General features: G+C 50.5%; 5 protein-coding genes across 5 annotated transcripts; 4 read left to right on the forward strand and 1 right to left on the reverse strand.

Annotated features, from left to right (window-relative positions):
• Positions 1-868: 868 nt before the first annotated feature.
• DEU56DRAFT_908008 (uncharacterized protein) lies at positions 869-3,792 on the forward strand (the record flags this gene model as incomplete). Its single annotated transcript, XM_041356950.1, has 7 exons — positions 869-1,011; positions 1,069-1,269; positions 1,320-1,915; positions 1,971-2,351; positions 2,404-3,039; positions 3,090-3,655; positions 3,712-3,792. 7 exons carry the CDS (start codon positions 869-871, stop codon positions 3,790-3,792), a joined length of 2,604 nt encoding a protein of 867 aa, XP_041213464.1.
• Positions 3,793-4,368: 576 nt separating this feature from the next.
• On the forward strand, positions 4,369-5,375 carry DEU56DRAFT_776453 (Got1/Sft2-like family-domain-containing protein). Its single transcript, XM_041351708.1, has 5 exons — positions 4,369-4,664; positions 4,717-4,827; positions 4,878-4,904; positions 4,967-5,084; positions 5,139-5,375. Exons 1-5 carry the CDS (start codon positions 4,447-4,449, stop codon positions 5,289-5,291), a joined length of 627 nt encoding a protein of 208 aa, XP_041213465.1. The 5' UTR covers positions 4,369-4,446; the 3' UTR covers positions 5,292-5,375.
• On the reverse strand, positions 5,376-12,383 carry DEU56DRAFT_776457 (nucleoporin Nup186/Nup192/Nup205). Its single transcript, XM_041351709.1, has 12 exons — positions 12,213-12,383; positions 11,719-12,162; positions 7,271-11,668; positions 7,055-7,219; positions 6,877-6,998; positions 6,665-6,814; positions 6,367-6,610; positions 6,240-6,314; positions 6,046-6,185; positions 5,861-5,984; positions 5,600-5,805; positions 5,376-5,549 (listed from the first exon to the last, which is right to left on the reverse strand). The coding sequence occupies exons 1-12, from the start codon at positions 12,376-12,378 to the stop codon at positions 5,445-5,447; spliced, it is 6,339 nt and encodes a 2,112-aa protein (XP_041213466.1). The 5' UTR covers positions 12,379-12,383; the 3' UTR covers positions 5,376-5,444.
• Positions 12,384-12,459: 76 nt separating this feature from the next.
• On the forward strand, positions 12,460-13,568 carry DEU56DRAFT_776459 (acyl-CoA N-acyltransferase). The gene is made up of 5 exons (XM_041351710.1): positions 12,460-12,672; positions 12,728-12,746; positions 12,796-12,925; positions 12,984-13,039; positions 13,088-13,568. Exons 1-5 carry the CDS (start codon positions 12,548-12,550, stop codon positions 13,331-13,333), a joined length of 576 nt encoding a protein of 191 aa, XP_041213467.1. The 5' UTR covers positions 12,460-12,547; the 3' UTR covers positions 13,334-13,568.
• Positions 13,569-13,715: 147 nt separating this feature from the next.
• On the forward strand, positions 13,716-15,912 carry DEU56DRAFT_776462 (uncharacterized protein). Its single transcript, XM_041351711.1, has 9 exons — positions 13,716-14,749; positions 14,799-14,883; positions 14,933-15,086; positions 15,136-15,238; positions 15,299-15,401; positions 15,460-15,514; positions 15,566-15,592; positions 15,647-15,708; positions 15,768-15,912. The coding sequence occupies exons 1-9, from the start codon at positions 13,920-13,922 to the stop codon at positions 15,825-15,827; spliced, it is 1,479 nt and encodes a 492-aa protein (XP_041213468.1). The 5' UTR covers positions 13,716-13,919; the 3' UTR covers positions 15,828-15,912.
• Positions 15,913-16,963: the final 1,051 nt, after the last annotated feature.

The following is a 16,963-nucleotide window of genomic DNA, read 5'->3' on the forward strand; positions in this document are numbered from 1 at the left end:
CCGGTCCTTATTCGGAACTGGACAGGTTTTGGCGGCTGATCACACTTTTAGGTGCAAAATCACAATCGAAGGGTGACTTTTCTATTTCCCCAGGAATTGACCAGAAATGTCCTTTTTGGGAAAGCGCTATTGTTGCAGTGGCACAGAGCTTTTGCTCCGTGGTGTACCTCCCCACACAGTGAAAACTCTGAGCTGTTGGTCTTCAGACGCGTTCCTACGCTACTGGCGCTGCCTCGAACAACTCGCTCCCCTACATGTAGAAATGATCGGCCCTCGAATCTCATCTGCTCCTTGAACATCCCCTACCCCCCTTCGCCGTTCCGTTCTTTCGCGTTCGTGTCCCATCACTCTCTTTTCGTTGCAGGCCTCCGCTTGTGGGCAGTTCCCCCGTTCGTCTTCGCGTTCCCTGTTTTCGCGTCCTACGTCCTTCTGGCGCTGTTGGGTGGTTTCCGTGTCACCTCGTACTCTCGGCACAACCCAGGCCTCAGCCTTCAGACAGACCAGGCAGACTCCCACTCTCCGTGTTTTTAGGGATTTTTTAGTACTGTAGATCTAGTCACATGCTGAGCGCTGAGACCCCACCCAAAACCAGCGGGTGCTCTCTGAATATATTCACTTGTTTTCACCTTGCACCCGCACCGCTCTCCTCAACTCTCCCATACCAACAGACGCGCGGGACGAGTCGACCGAATTGAGCCGAGCGGCTGACACGCCCCTAGAGTCTGAACGTTGAACGTTGAACTGTGGCTCCTATCCTGCATTCTGCTATCAACTCATCCGAAGTTGCGTTCTGACCTAAACGCGAACCTCAATCTGAGTTCTTTTGTTTTTAACGAATTATTTCCTTGCAGCACTTAGCCTTGTCACCATGGTCAATAGTGCCACTGGCGCCACTGCGCCAAAGACGGCTCCTCCGGGTCACGGCGTCAATTCTGAATCCGCGCTCAGGTCTACCCCACTTGCAACTGGTTCTGCCGTTATCAGCGACGCCGTCAATACTGTAGGCGTTAAGTACGTTGCTTCTTCTTTTTTCTCGGCCACCGGTATTGAACTTCGTCATGCACGCAGGGTTGATAATGTCCGCCCATGGATCACTCGGGATGTCGACAACTACAAGGAATGCGATGCAGATGGAATGCTGCAGGAACTTCTTTGTGGCTTCGAACAGCGCTCTAGCAGTGAGAAGTCGAAGTTACTTCAAGATTCCCTTGAAGCCGTGCTGGACATCTGTAACAACACTCCAGAAATCACAGATAACTTGACTGCTTTGTAAGTAGGGAGGTCAAACAGTGTGTAAGGAACTCAATGCCTTTGTCCAGTGCCGATTGCACTGTAGAGCCAGAGTTTTACGAGCATTTTGTGCGTGCGGCCAACACTGCACTCCTCGAACTGAGCAATGTGGAGGTGTCCGGACTACGTGCTTCTCCGCATAACGACGACACCGATATCCTCTTTCATCATAACGACAAGAATATAACACAAATGCACCAAGGCGTATGGTCGACATGCAAGCCTGAGGTCGTTCTTGTCTCTTGGGAAACGGCGAAGGATGCGACGATCAATCGAAAGAGCAAGCGTGGCAAGGGTAAGAGTAAGAGAAAGGGTAAGGGTAGTAGGGCCGAGGTGAAGAATAAGGGTAAGGGTAAAGAGGGGAATCTGGACGAAAAGGCTAGGGCGAAGAAGGCGTTCTACACGAAGGAGGCGGCACACAAACCTGTCGGCCACTTCGAGTGGACGGGTGTTCGATCAACAGTGGAATTCAAATGCCCTCGCTGTCGCCTGGCCCCTCCCCCCAAAAAATATGAAGTGACGAAATATACCGCCCCTGTGACGAAGTATCTGGACTCTCGGAAGAAAACGAAAGCCCCTGCTAATGCAACGAGTTCGGCTCCTGCGAACATGACATCGAATGAAGGTAAGCCCACCTAGAGCATCTACTTACTACTTCATTGCTGACCTTCACGATTCAGCCCGAGCTCCGCGTAGGTCCGAGCGACTGAAAGCAAAAGCAGCAAAAAACAAACGTAAACCTGAGGATAGAATCTCCAGCGAAGACGTCAAGCGCCTCAAGACATCCCACGAGAGCGACTACACATCCAACGAGAGGGACTACGTATCTAGCGACGACACATCCGGCGAGCCCGACGAGTCATCCAGCGAGCCCGACGAGTCATCCAACGAGAACGACTACGCATCCCGCAAGCACGACACATCCATCGAGAACGACAAGAACAACAACACAGAGCAGGAGCCAAAAAAGATTCATCCTAACGTCCAGAATGGTGTGTATGCCGCAGAGATATCTGCCGCCAACATTGCACTGCAGCACATCATTTCCTATGTGGTGATGAGTAGGTCGACTGAATCCTGCAGGCCCCTCGTCACATTGATGACCCGTGCTAGACGACATCATCTACATCTGGTATTTTGATCGCGAGAACGCCATTCAATCCGCCGGCTTCAATTTCATCCAAGATCTTCCTCGCTTTCTGGTCTTGCTGCTTTCTATGCAGCGCATGACACCCAAACAATGGGGCCATAATTCGCACTTCACCACTGTGCCTGGAGTTTCGTGCGACATTCTTGTCGGCGAAGTTGATCTCAAACTTGACTTGCAGTCCAACGCTTGCACTACTCACTTCGGTCTACGCGGCCGCACAACCAATGTCTTTCCAGTGAAAAGCAAGTATCTATCGAAGACGAGGAAGACTAGGGATATTTGTGGTAATCGTACCAAGAAACTGGTTGCCAAGCTCTATTGGCCAGAAGAGCGGCGCCAGAGCGAGGATGAGATACTGCAGAAGGTGTATGCCATTGCGAGCAAGGAGTCAACAGTGAAGAACCACATTCCAGACCTGGTCTGGTCCCACAGGTTTGACGAGACGTCAACGGTGAACATCAGGAAGGCACTAGGGATTGAAGACCCTCCCGGTCAAGAAGGCAGTCGCGTCTTGTATATCATCGTGCTCAGGAAGCTTCGTCCAATCACGAAGCTGAGCGATAACAAGTTCCTCGGCGCATGGTGGCAAGCCGCACTCTGTGAGTGTGATTTTTATTGTGCTCTTTATTGTCCCTAACTGCGCCTACAGGTCATTATACCCTCTGGAAGCACGGTATCCATCACCGCGACGTCAGTCCGAACAATCTCATGGTGTACCGGTTAAATGGCAAATGGGTGGCGGTTCTCAATGACTACGACTTGTCATCAATTTCCGACGGGCCTAGCGGCAACGAGCGCATAGGAACAGTGCCATTTATGGCAATTGAACTGCTCCGGGAAGATGCTCTCGCAGGCAAAGTCAAACACTTGTACCAGCACGACGCTGAATCGTTCATATGGGTCCTCGTCTGGGTCTGTCTTCGGTATAAGGGTGGCGAACTCTTGCCCTCGGGCGAGGGCAGACTACTCGACGACTGGCTCACAGTGGATGCGGTTAGATGCAGGGAGAAAAAGTCTGACTTTAAGGGGATATTTCAGCACAAGAAGGATGATGGCAAGTATGGTATCACAGCCTCGTCGTCGCACCAAGATAATTGGAAGATCGCGATACTCTGCCTTCACACTCTCACTCTCCAACGGCCCAGTGTGCTAGACGATAGATCTATATTCCAGACATGGCTCCTGGTGCACGTAGAGTCTGTCGTTCCACGCGTTGTACGTCGCCATCCTGTTGGTGTGTTATAAGTAGTCGGTTGTTACTGCATCCCTAGATGGCCTGCACACATGATCTTGTAGATATCTCAATGGCACGCAGAATGCAAAGTAGCAATCTTATAGAGTTTACTCTTTAGCTTTAGAGATCCCCTTACTACTTTGTTAGATACCACGAGGATATGTAGGCTTGTGACCAGCCTGTCGTATACTACCACGGATGCTAGTTGTTCCTCATGGCGCGGCACGGTGATCTCTGCTTTAGTGTGGAGGATTAGACAAGTGGTGTGCTGGCCATGCAGTACAACGCACGGTGACCATTCACTGTGCACGCTTATCTCGTCGTCGTGGCAGGTGCTGGGTAGGCTTGTATCGCGATTTCGATGCTCTAAGCCGGCGTGTCGCACTCGAGCGTTGTGCTAATCTCCCTTAGACAGACCTTCGTGTTATCATATCCGAATAATGCATGGAACCATAACTGGAGTATCAACCCATTTGGTCTTGATTCGGGGCCACTAAAGATCGCACTTACTAGACTACCAAGTCACTTCCTGCCCTTAAGGCTTTCGCCCTTGTTGAATTTGATCGCGAACGGTGTGCACTCAGCTCAGACCTTATGCATTGCGCGTATATCATTCTGGTAGCATCCTGTCGATTCTGTGTGATGAGTGCCTGTAAGGCGCAGTTGCCGCAGCAGAAGTCGACTCGAAGCATGACGTGAGCCCAGTTTGGTGTGAATGAACAAGGCACAAAATTAAGCTTCACATGCTCCTTCTTTTCCCGTGAACACCATCATGCCGCCATCCTCAGAACAAAGCTTCAGGGCCAATCTCTCTCAGTTTCGCTGGGCCAGAGGCGTCACAGACGACTCTCAACAAACCCAACAATCACTCCCATCATCAAACCCATTCTCGCGCTTCTATAATGCAGTAGCAGGCGATTATATCCCACTCAGATCCGACGAACGCTCCAACGAAGATGAGGCATGGTTTGCGCTATCACGTTGGGAGAGGTACGCGTTCAAAACTTTTACCAGTCTTTTCAACGCAGACCTCAATCTCCAGGCTACTCGGGTTCGGTGCATGCTTGTTGGGCGCAGCAGTCTGCTTTTTTGTCGCTTTCATAACCCTCCCTATGCTTCCAATCAATCCTGCAAAGTTTGCTTTGTCATTTAGGTATGCATAGGTCCTTGTTCTTTACCTTCCGATCGATAATTCCCTCGCAGTCTGGGGAGCTTGCTCGTGATGTTCGGGTATGTCCTACCACTCCATGTCAATCCAACCGATCATAGCTGACTGCACTACCATATTCAAGTTTCTCAGTGCTCATAGGGCCATTAAATCACGCAAAACATCTAATTTCAAAAGAGCGACTGCCATTCACCCTAGTCTATTTCTCAAGTTTGGGCTTGACACTCTATTTCTCCATCAGCGTGAGTCTGCAGTCTTTCATTACCACGAGGCTCCATTTCAATGATCATTTTTAGGTCCAATCGTACTTGGGTTCGCTATTAGCAGGTATCGTCCAGGTAGTATCTCTAGTAGCGTATGTCCTGGCGTACTTCCCGGGAGGTACACAAACGTTGCGCTTTGGTGGACAAGTCGCTCTTCGAGGAGCAGGAAGCCTATTACCCTTCTAAAAATAATGATAGAAACCCATTGACATGACTGTATTCTCACATACGATATCTAGTGCTTGCTCATTATTCATTCTAACACCGCCAATCAACCCATTGTGAGCGCAGTGCGATCAATGCTTTTGAAAACAACAAACGATTACTACAACAAATCATCTACTCCAGAGCTTCATGCAACCCAACCGTATCCCTCAACCTCCGCGACATAATCTCAATATATCCCTGGTATGACTGCCACTCACTTCCCAGCGTATCCACCGTCTGATATCACCGTCACCAAAAGCCATGCGAACACGAACGAATGAACTCACCAAATCCAATGTTGATAGCCTCGCCAGCGCGCCGATCAATCTTTTGCCTGCATTCGCCTTGAACGAATCAGAGTCTGGAGGCGGAAGAAGCCTGAGGGTGCTCTTCATATTCATGGCTGGCGCCGAGGTTGTGCTGCTCGATAAATCACGCTCCACATAGCTCACGAGATGGCGCCATAGCAACAGTAATACCATCTCAGTAGTGCCTGTGTATGCGCTCGTGAATATCACCCAGCAATAGCGTCCCGAAACGATTCTCACCAAGCATGTTTTTAACCTCATCTTGAGCCTCGTTCCTAAGTCGCTCATACTCTCTAAATATCAACGATCTCTTCTGCGCAATGTCTAGATCTTGTAGGAAAGCAGGATCAGACACGCTGACGATCTGCACGAACCCAAACATTGTTCAAATTCAAAATACCCTCCAGAAAGACGCGCAGACGTACCTCCTGAATGTTGTCGACTCGAATATGGTCTCTTGAAGACAGTTCAGCAGACAAGTCAGCTATTTGTTTCAAAGTCTCTGAAAGATCATCGCAGAGTCCATTCAGCGCTTCGATAGCATCGCCGACTGCCGGTATGGTGGCTACGCCAAACCATGTAAGATTGTGAAGATAGCACAGAGAGGACCATTACATACCAACGAAACGAGACGATCGTTCATCATGTCGAGGGACCGTGACCACAGGAGAAAGCACCAGCGTAATCTCAGGCTCTACAGTTGCAATTTTTCAGCAAGCGTTCAAGCAAGGCAGCCACTAACTTACCTGTAAATTCACTAGCAGTTCCCAAGTACTCCACGATGGCCTTGAGGAGCAACCGTTCTTGGCGCCTCAAATTTAGATCAAATTGAGTGGTCGATCCATGCCCGGATGCAAAGACGCTAGCTCGCAGAACCTCTGCGTCCGTCTGAGGTTTCACTGCTTGACTCCAGTTTCTATTTCCAAGGCACCTCGCAGCAAGGCCCAACACGGCTCCGTGGATACCACCAAACCCAGAATTTGTCGACATCTAGAACAGCATAATCAGCCACCGAGTAAGACAAGGGTAAGAACGGCGGCTCACCAGCTCAGATTTTGGGACGAGCGTCAGGACACTTCTGCTCAGCGACACGATGAGATGGATTTCTTGAACAATTGACAAGCCGATCTCTTCAGCATCGTTTTTGAGGAGAATGATGATCGTTTCTCGATGGCTTGATAAAAAGTCAAGTGCCTGATAGCAAGTCAAAGTCAAAGTCCATCCATCAGACAACAAAAATCAGAAATCAGTCTTACCTGACTACTCGCTGTAGCATGTTGAGCTCCCAACGTCGTCAGCATCGCAGCAACGAGCTGAAGTGCCGGCATGAAAAGCTGGTGGTATCGCTGAATCGCCGAAGGCAAGAAAGAGTCTTGGTCTTCATAAAACGACTCAGTACGTGAAATCCCTCCGAAGAAGACAAAGTCAACACACCCATAAACGACTGATCCGCTTCTGGTCTCGTATCCAAGAACTCGCATTGACTCAGGATCGGGAAAATTCGAGCTTCGAGCAACCGTTCCGCGCCTGGCCTCGTTTGTGCCATCCGTATCAAGAAGGACATCTTTGACTCGTAAACGTATAGAGGATTTAGATCGTCTACGCCATTTCTTCAGTTTTCTTCGCGATACAAGTGTACCGCTCACGTACCTGGGTCTGGTTTCAGCACATACTGCATTTGAGACTCCGCTTCCTTCAGTCCCTGAACAAAGTTCGACAAAATTCCATAGCGAACCAAAGACGTGAGGAGCATGCGGGATTTGTCCGAGCGGCATAGTTGAGTGAGGGAGTCTAGCAGCATGAAAGCGACAGTCTTCCAAACTTCGGTGCCATCGATAGCGTCCCGAGATACGATTGTGACAAGCCTCTCCAACACGCTTTTCAACGCAGCTAGCGTACCCTGCTCTAGCGCCGAAGCATTCATTGCAGGCGTTGGCGTCCCGTGCATAGATCGAGATTCGGACAGATCGTCGCGCGATGAGAGAACGGAGAGGGACATTGACATTGACATCGACATTGACGATGAGTGCTTTCCGAATGTCTCCAATGACGCCTCTCCCGAAGGCCTCTGATCACTCCCTCCGATAAGGTGGAAGTAATTGATCAACGAGGCGTATAGGTTGCCGCGGACCAATTCGGAACGGTTGTTGTCCAGGATGCAGTCAAGGATGCTGCGAAGAAGGGCATACAGTCTCTCTGCAGGCAAAGAGCCCGCATCAGTGTCCCCGCCGGCGGATTGAAGCATAACTTGGTGACGTCGATCTTCCCGTAGCTTCGTGATGCAAGAGAGCACGGCTTCCGAAAGCAGAACTGCGGTAGGTTCCTGGATATCAGAGGAACGAATGGCGGTAGGTAGAACGTGCAACAAGTCGAAGAGCATGTTTTCGCGCCTGTCGTGCGGCAGACGCTGGAAGCACTTGGTAAGTGTGATGTCCAATAGCCTCCACCACGCTTCATATCCCGTAGCAACAGCAAAAGCGACCTCGCGGCGATGGTTCTCGATCGCACAACTCTCCAAGACGTACGAAGTTTCAGCGTTCAATTTATCAGCATGCGCGCCATTGGTGATTCGGCCTTGGGCATGGAGGGCACGTCGTGCGAGCGTCAACAGGGATAACAGCGCAGATCGATCAACGACTTCGCAACCGGTGCCATCTACACGGATACAGGACTGGAGGTTCAACTGACCAAGGAAATCCAGGTCAACAGGATGAACGGCTAAACTGTCTGACCAATCAAAGCTGAGGGATTGAACGGACTCGATGATCCGAAGATGCGACTGGCCCATCTCCTGGAACGGCTGCAACGCGTCCACATCCCATTCCAACGAATCCTCACCAGCCATGGCCTCCGAACCAAATATGATCTGCAAAACCTCCAAAACGCCTTTGTGATGGCCTTTGCGGGTCAGGGCGTGGAGATCAAGAGATACTAAATCCAGGATGCGAGAGCGTATGCCCATGAACGACCGCAGAGCTGATACGCTGGTGATGACGCGAGAACCGTCATGATATAGTACCTCGATGACAGGTTCATCCTGCGTTTCTGGGGCTTTGGAAGGTATGGCTGCGAGATGGCGGGCGAAGAAGTCTTCTCTTGTGCGTAGATATCGCATGGTGGACTCTGATGTCCGCGGGTGCACACAGAGCTGGTGGATGACCTGGTAGCAACGTTCTGCCAAGGCTGGTATAGAAATGAACAACGGGTCCACTTGACGCGCAAGCCGGCGTTCACGTTCGCGCTCTTTGCCTTTGCCGTGCACTCTGGGGACGCCGGCATTGACGAGGTCGAAGATGACGTGGGCACAAGTTCTGTGCACACCCAATGCATGTGGATCCTGGATTTGATGATCGTTTTCTGGGCCACCGAATAGCAGAAAATGGCCGATGGTGGGATACGGTCGGTTTGGTCGCGAATTCTGGATGAGCAATTCAAGGATAGCAAGCCGTATTGCCTGATCGAGGGGTTCTTGTGCTTCTCTATCAGGAGCGCCAGCGCCGGTCACCTGTTCAGCCTGTGCTTCGCTAGCATCCACATCATCAAATGACTCGACACTGAGTAATTGCCTGAAGCCATTGAGGATACGATCCGAGTCATTGCTGCGTTCAATGAGGGTGGTCAAATTGCTGACGGAAGACGACAGTTGCGTGACTATCTTTACGGCGAGAAGGACAAGCTCAGGGTATGCAGGGTACGCCACATACGCAGCAATCGCAGGAATATGCTGCGTGCCATACGACAGCGCTTGATCGAAACGCGTGTAATATGACCGAGCATGAGCGACGCCGACAAACTGCGAGCCATCAAACTCCGTGAGGAGCGGCACGAGCACGTCAAGGAAGATGTCCTGGATGTCCAGAACGCGGTGGAGGATCCGCAAAACGCGCACGATTGTATTTTTGAAATGCGGTTCTTCATCGGCGAACCCTTTCTCAAAGCCTTCCACGCCGTCGACGATGTACGTCAAGATGCTGGTTTGCAACAGCGAGTTTGTCAAGAGGCGTTGCATGATATCATATCCTGGATGAACGAGAAGGGGGACAATGGCTTCTCGCTTTAAGACGACATCCTCCCCTGATGAGACCAGCAGCTCGAGGTCGTAGCTCGCAAGAACGCGCTCGACGAAAGACAAGCACAAGTCATTCATCTGCCACCTGTCTGAAGGTCGCCTGTACTCTCTCCGGGGAATATTAGCGAAAACATTGTCGATGACGAAGGATATGTAAGGTCCGATTCCAGGAAGACGATAAGGTTGACCAAGGGCATCAGGAATAGTATTTAGCGGCTCCGAATCCGTGACGAGGTCCTTCAAGGAAATGCGTTTGGGAGTGTGAATAAGGGTGCTAAGGAGATTAAGGAATGGGATCGTAGCGGGATAGAGCTTGTGGATAGCTTCAACCTCGTCTAACTCCACCTCGACGCCCTTGACGGGATGCAAGACTCCTCCAATACGAGAAGTGCTTGCGCGGACGTTTATGACCTCTAGCCGCTCCATCAACGTCCATACCGATCTACATATCTCCACTCCGGCAACACCTGCTCCAGGTTCACAAAACGCTGCCAGGGCGTCAAAAATGGCTCCCTTCAGCTCCAAGGGTATCCCAAGAGGTATCAGCGAGACTAGCGTGGGAATAGCCCTGAAATGCGTGTTTCCCGAGACCGCGAGGCGGACAGCGACCGAGCACGAAACCACGGTAGATAGAAGGCGGAGGAACGACTGGGCAAGCAAAACATCATTGGGCCCTATGACAACCTGTTTCTGCTGCTGCTGTTGAGAGGAAGCTTGAGACTCGGCGAAATGAGATGACCTGAAGCTACTGAACGATGCCCCCAAGCTTTGTTGCGGAGGTGGGTGGGGCTTGGGGCTGGTCGATGAAGCTGCCCAGGATTCTAGGAGGGCGAATATGAGCGTCCAGGACACAGCCGAACCAGCACTGTAGTGAGATGAGCTGGCAGCCAGGCTGCTCCCTGGTACGACTTCTGCACCACCTCTAGCAAGGAAGTTATACGCAAGCTCGCTGCATTGTTGGCCTTTTGCTAAACCAGACAGCATATCGTATAGCGCAGTGGTCATAATGACATCACGAGTTTGTGTGGACCATACTGCCCACTGTAGGAAAGACGGAAGTCTTCCTGCATTGGTCTCCGTGACCTCCAGGTAGGTGAGACGGTGAGTTTCAGTGAGTGGCGTAGCCCCCCAGAACTGCAGAGCTCGTTCGGGAGGAAGGATGGAGTATAGAAGACCGATGAACGAGTACAGCATGGCGATGTCGTTGCGTGGATTTGCTTGAGAATCCGAGTCTTGCCCGGAATGTGTCACTGTTCGGAATAGACGTGCGCCGGCGAGCACGATGTCCTCCTGGCGTTGTTTGATTTTACGTAGCTCTGAAGATGCATATGTTATCACCGAGCGCACCAGCGCGTCGCAAGCATTCAGAACGGCGAGCTTAAAGTCTTCGTGAGGCGGTTCTCTTAGTTGCTCCTGCTCGGGCGTAAGCTCGATAAAGGCAGCGAATGATGTCGATGGGGAGCTTCTGGACCTCTGCTGCAACTGGATAAGCGCTGTGGTGAGGTACGTAAAGGCATCGCCCTGGACCGCATTCCAAATCTGAGTCTCTAGCTCTGTTGTTTTAAAACCCTCCCTGGCCTCCAAAGAGGGGTCCCGGTGACGCGTCTCTGTCAAGAGGAGAGTCCATTTTAGCAACACAATTGCTTTCAAACCCGTATCCTTCCATTCCGTATTTCGGGAGAGCTTCTGCTTCATATATGTTATCATTGCGTTGTCTGTAGCCAGACGTTGGCGATTCTGGCCACCAACAGATGAGGGATCCACCAAATCAAAGGCAGCCAGAATGGCAGTCAAGACATAGAATGTCATGGCGTCGTTGGGATTCACGGATAGCCAGTCGAGGGAAGTGCGAATGTCAGAGACTGTGAGACATCCAAGACGGGCAATCTGAAAGTAGACAGTGGCAAGGTATCGTCTCTCGTATTTGAGTGAGTCGCAACGTGCACTGAGGATGTCGTGGCCCAGAGTGGGTGAACAACCTATAACGATGGTCCATTAGATATGAACAGCACGACGAGGCAGCACTCACCAGAAGGGGCTACAGTATTGCTCGTGGCACTTTGTTTTGCTTGTTGTGCTCGTGCAACTGTATTGCCCAAGTTCTCCAACTCCTTGAATATTCGTAATGCCAGAGACACCTCTCCCCCTGGTCCCTTCGTGGGTGGGACGAGATCCTGCCTAGCAAAAGCATCCAGTCGTTTGTAAAGTCGGGGTGCATCTGGCAATTCAGCCAGCTCAGCAGCCTCAAAGATGTAACGCAGACAGTCGACCAGATGGCGTCGTCTTTGATGAAATTCAACGACTGTAGCTTCCATGCAACCAACTGGGCCGATATTTGGGTTTTCGGTCATGACAGAATGCAGTATGCTCGCGATGTATTTCTCGGAGGATTTGAGCTGCTGGGCAAGGAATATTGCCTGCTGAGCAAAATCCGCGTTGACTGCGAATGACCTGCCATTGATCGTAATTCTTCCTAGAGAAATGATTGGATTTTACGCGTCGATACAGGTGCAAAGCGCTCACCACTTCGCAGCTCTTGTTGTTCCTGCTGACTGCTCTGCCCGACCTCGAACAGCTCCAGCAGGCGCTGCTTGTGCATCATGAGTTCGTCAAAGAGTTCTTGCTCTCCATGTCCACGAGAGCTGAGACTGGTCAAAAGCACGCTTCTGAGTCGTAATATGGACTCCATAATGCAGATCAAGTTGAGCAAGACACTGGGATTAGTTTTGATGTTGTATAATCGTGGGAATATTTATGGTCCACCGGAGACCGCGCCATGGACCTTGCAATGTCGGTCGCGTGCTCGCCTTGAGGATGAGTCGTGTTTCCGCTCTTGCTCCTGACCATTATCTGAGACAATGACTGAAATATTGTACAGACAGTATGTAGGCGAATCTGATTTACCACACATTATGGCGCTCGTGCAGAGTGAGCTCAGTGAGCCGTATGTGATATATACATATCGTTATTTCCTACATCAATGGTAAGTCTCGTTATCCATTTGGCGAAATCGAATCACTGACTTTTACTATGTACAGGCCACAACTTTCTTTTCTCGTGCGTGTTACGACCTCCTTCTATCACCTGAAATGAACGACCCTTTCAGGCAATACCTGCGGGATCATCGGACCCGATAGGTGTCATCGTTTGCAAGCAGAGTATGCACAAACATGCATCCAATAGAGGTTATATCGCTATGCTCAGCGTTAGCAAGAGCTGGCGCAAACGTGGTGTAGGTACGCTGTAACCACGTGCGCTCCTATCCAATCATCTCTATTTACCCACCGATCCCAGCAAGCACGTTGGTCAGACGATCAGTGGAGGTCATGAGACGACACGGAGTTGACGAGGTGCGTAATTCATATTTATATTTCAGAACTTGCCTAACGCCCAACTAGGTCGTTCTTGAAACTGAATATGATAATGCACCGGCTCTTTCCCTCTATGAGTCCCTGGGATTCATCCGCGAGAAACGGCTGTATCGATTCTACCTCAATGGAAAGGATGCTTTTCGTTTGGTTCTCTCTATCCCTCCATCAGAATTGGATCGAAACCTTCCACACTATATGAAGCGTTCCCCAACCAACACCATTCTCTCCTATCCAGTTGCTCCGGACGACGACGACGAGGTCTCATATCGTTGATTTCAGTCACACGACCAATATCATGACCTTACATTCTAATCTGACTTTCTATAGTCATAATGGCCCCTAGCTGTACAGCAACACCGTCTCAGTTGTATAACCCCGCTCAACCTAGGTTCAACCATTCATCGCCTGTTTCTCATCGTGTCAAGGCACTAGTATACCCCACATACATGTGTAGTGATATTTGTAGTAATATTTTGATGCAGCCCGTGATTCACAGGATCGAGACCCTGAATTTCAGATACGCCATGAGCCTGTTCGCTTCCTACGGTGGGTAACTGTCATGGCATTGGCCGCAGGTGCAAAAGTCGACCTCGCCTGTAGAGCTAGGAAGGCGAAACTCCCAGTCATTCCACGATAACGGTCACGTTACCGGGTATCGCACGGACGCATATTGCCTCCGTTGGCCGCCGTTCTGGTCCGTTCCGGGTCGCTTCTTGGGCCCCGGGAGGTATGTACTCACGGCGACCGGCTACTGGAAGTTTGTCCCAAATCGTCGTGTCGCGTTCTCGAGGCAGATCTCAAGCAACTTGCTATCAACTGATATAAGTGCCTCGGTGCCCTTCGTTGACTGCAGATCAACATGGTATTCTCCCCAACTGCTACTGGTGTTGCCACTGCATTACTATTGGTAACCCCGTATACGCCGAACATTGCTACCGTCGAAACTACACCAGGTTGTTTAACAGACAACTTCTATGGAACATACGGAGGACGGAGCATTTTCCATCTCTCACCTACTTGCCTCGAAACCAGCTCTTTCAATGGCTTAGAAGCGGCCTCTCTGGTTCCATATGTTGCCAACAGTGACCGTCAACTTATATGGCTGCAAGAGTCGGCTATCGACAGTGCTCTAGTAACTCCAGAGTACAAGGCGGAGGTCCAAGGTTTCTTTAGGTGGTTGAGAGAAGACGGATACTCCATGGGAGGCGGTCAACAACTGTCTGGTTATCAGCATTTGCTGTCTTCTGCAGATGAGCCTGGGGTAGAGTTGCACTTGGTGGACTTGCAGCCAGCGGGGGGATCCTATGGACTCATAACCGTCGAACCAAGTCTAGCGCCCAGCATTGAGGCGTTGCTCCCTCGTTACTGGAAGCCATATACTCTATCCATGCAACCCAGGTCGTTTCTTCCGGTCCCAAAACCTGCTATCGAGCATGTCAAGAACCTCCTTGAGACCGTTCGCTTCGACCCAGTCGTCTCATCAGTCGTAAACAGCATCTCATTGGATCAGATGCGTGACGACATCAGATGGCTCACGGGTGAGGATGGAGAGTCCGGAATTGTCTCCCGCCACTCGTTTGCGGAGGGCTCCCGCGTCGCTGCTAATTGGCTCAAGGAGCGTTTTGAGGAGACGGGCGCAACTTGCGAACTCAAGACCTTCATGTTCGGATTCGCGCCGAATGTAGCCTGGTAAGCAAAGTCTGCTCATTCTTCTTGCAGTTGCTCAACGAAGTCATAGCAAATACCCTGCTTCTGTGGACACAACGTCCACTGTTCTCATTTCCGGGCATTACGATTCTCGTGGTTCCTTTGGTTCACAGAGGGTAATGTCTCTGTCCGCTATCACCAGCTTCATTTTCTGAATATTTTCAGGCTCCTGGAGGAAACGATGACGGCTCAGGCACTGTTGCCCTGCTCGGAATCGCACGTGCCGTTGCCCGCTCCGGTCTCACGTTCCGCAGCAACGTAGAGCTCGTCGCTTTCGCAGGCGAGGAACAGGGCTTGTACGGTTCAAAGGCTTACGCCCGTGAGTCAGCACCTATTCGACGCGTCAAAGATCTGACCACTCCATGCAGGCGAGATGCGCGAGAAGGATGCAAATATCACTGTGATGATTCAAGCTGATATGCTTGCGTACCATGCCCCTGGCGAACCTCCTCAACTTGGACTTCCGATGTAGTGCGTCTCTTTATACCTGATTTACTAAACCGGACATGGACGACCTCTTCCATTTTACAGCATCGGTACTCCAGAAGTGGCTCAACTTGTTTCAAACATGTCAGCCATCTACAGCCCTGAGCTTACTGTGGGCTACACTGCTGCATGTTGCAGTGATCATCAGGTCAGTTTTGTGATTTCATGCATGACAACACGAGCCAACTCGTATTGCATTCCTTCAGTCCTTCCATGAGCAAGGATATGCCTCGACCCAAGTGTTTGAGCGTGCTGGCCCAAGTAAGCCCTAAACGCACATACTCTTCGACGTGCTAATTCGCATCCACCTAGTTGCGGACCCCATGTACCACAACAGTGGTCAGTTCTTCACACCCTCCCATTCTTTCCACCCCAGAGCTGATATTCCCTCAGGTGATCTCAGCGAGCGTCCTGGCTACGACTTGAGCCAAATTCGCTCTATTGCGAAAGTTCAGGTTCGTCTGTCTGTCTATCCAGCACGCTCTCGTTCTTATCTTGATGAATTCACACTCAGTTTGCTACCCTGCTCCATGCCGCAGGGTTCGATCTTCCCACTAATGAAGACTTATATTGATGTAAACTCTGCTAAGCATACCACAGAGAGTAAAGTATTCATGTATATCCCTTCAGTCGAGGAAAGCAATCATTTTTAACTTTGACTGCTACGGCGCAGTGAGGTTGTGGACATTGACATACAGGCAAGTTTATCATTAAATGGGCCGAGCGCGCATACCAAGAAACGATAGCAAGTCTTCACACTGTTGTATGTCAGCCTTCCTTCGTGTTATGAGTTAGCTGCAGCTTTATATATTCTTCGAATCATGTGTCGTTTTCGAGCGATGGAAAACTACTAGCCGCTGGCTGCGTTGGCAACGCAATACACATGGGATGTTTCTGTGATTGTCAAAGACCCTGGCCTCGACGACCTCCTGTAAGATCCAAATGTGAGTTCAAGGCATTTCTCGTTTCATTTCTCTCTCTGTAAACCAACATGCTCTACAGGATGGTGACAAGGCATTACTCCATGTACGTGACACGTACAAAATCATCTCAATGAGATTAAACATATGTTTTTAGGCTGACGCTACACGACGTCCGGTCCAGCAACCTCAGAACGATCATTGTGTACCCCGAGGTTTTTTCGATGACCTGCGAGATCGCGCTGACGTGTGCCATTAGTATCAAATTAAGTCTTTCCTTGATATTCATGCTTTAGCTCTCCACAACGCCGCTCTTATGCACGTCACCACCGTGTCGGTATATTATCAGTATCAGGAAGCACGCTTCTTGGCCGCTCTTGTTCTCGTCATATCGCAGCACCCACTCCAATGCCCACGATACACCATTCCAGCCTGGGGTACAGCACAGCCGGGATGCATCGATGGCGAAGGCATGGAATTGCAGGAATACCCAACAGTAATCGACGTCCCGTATGCACAGGGAAAACGTGTATGTTTTTATTCTTCTCGAATGTTTGACTCCTACTTTCATACAGAGGAACGCTTCAACAAGAGAACAACGTAAGAACAACCCATTGAACTTGAAGGCCGCTACCGTAGGCAGCTCACGACCTTCCAAGAACACTGTCACGCAGCAATCCATCGGAGTAGCTCAGACCTAGTCGTCTTTGGAACTACATGTTACTGTCCCCACGTTCTCTTCCTTACCTCCCGATGCAACTACTTCCGCAGCTACAATCCCGCGCCCTCA

The sequence above is a fragment of the Suillus clintonianus genome (genome assembly GCF_016758775.1).
Source record: "Suillus clintonianus strain FC179 chromosome Unknown DEU56scaffold_7, whole genome shotgun sequence".
In the NCBI taxonomy this organism is placed as follows: Eukaryota; Fungi; Basidiomycota; class Agaricomycetes; order Boletales; family Suillaceae; genus Suillus; species Suillus clintonianus.

Excerpts from the sequence above, each read along its gene's own strand:
- DEU56DRAFT_776453 (XM_041351708.1), top strand. The coding sequence starts at position 4,447 with ATGCCGCCATCCTCAGAACAAAGCTTCAGGGCCAATCTCTCTCAGTTT. Across the intron at positions 4,828-4,877 it reads AAGTTTGCTTTGTCATTTAG|TCTGGGGAGCTTGCTCGTGA; the intron begins GTATGCATAGGT and ends ATTCCCTCGCAG. Across the intron at positions 4,905-4,966 it reads AGCTTGCTCGTGATGTTCGG|TTTCTCAGTGCTCATAGGGC; the intron begins GTATGTCCTACC and ends ACCATATTCAAG.
- DEU56DRAFT_776459 (XM_041351710.1), top strand. The coding sequence starts at position 12,548 with ATGACTGAAATATTGTACAGACAGTATGTAGGCGAATCTGATTTACCA. Across the intron at positions 12,926-12,983 it reads CTGGCGCAAACGTGGTGTAG|CAAGCACGTTGGTCAGACGA; the intron begins GTACGCTGTAAC and ends CACCGATCCCAG. Across the intron at positions 13,040-13,087 it reads GACGACACGGAGTTGACGAG|GTCGTTCTTGAAACTGAATA; the intron begins GTGCGTAATTCA and ends ACGCCCAACTAG.
- DEU56DRAFT_776457 (XM_041351709.1), bottom strand. The coding sequence starts at position 12,378 with ATGGAGTCCATATTACGACTCAGAAGCGTGCTTTTGACCAGTCTCAGC. Across the intron at positions 11,669-11,718 it reads CAATACTGTAGCCCCTTCTG|GTTGTTCACCCACTCTGGGC; the intron begins GTGAGTGCTGCC and ends CCATCGTTATAG. Across the intron at positions 5,806-5,860 it reads TGAGGTTAAAAACATGCTTG|GCACTACTGAGATGGTATTA; the intron begins GTGAGAATCGTT and ends GCGCATACACAG.
- DEU56DRAFT_776462 (XM_041351711.1), top strand. The coding sequence starts at position 13,920 with ATGGTATTCTCCCCAACTGCTACTGGTGTTGCCACTGCATTACTATTG. Across the intron at positions 15,593-15,646 it reads CCCCATGTACCACAACAGTG|GTGATCTCAGCGAGCGTCCT; the intron begins GTCAGTTCTTCA and ends ATATTCCCTCAG. Across the intron at positions 15,709-15,767 it reads GCTCTATTGCGAAAGTTCAG|TTTGCTACCCTGCTCCATGC; the intron begins GTTCGTCTGTCT and ends ATTCACACTCAG.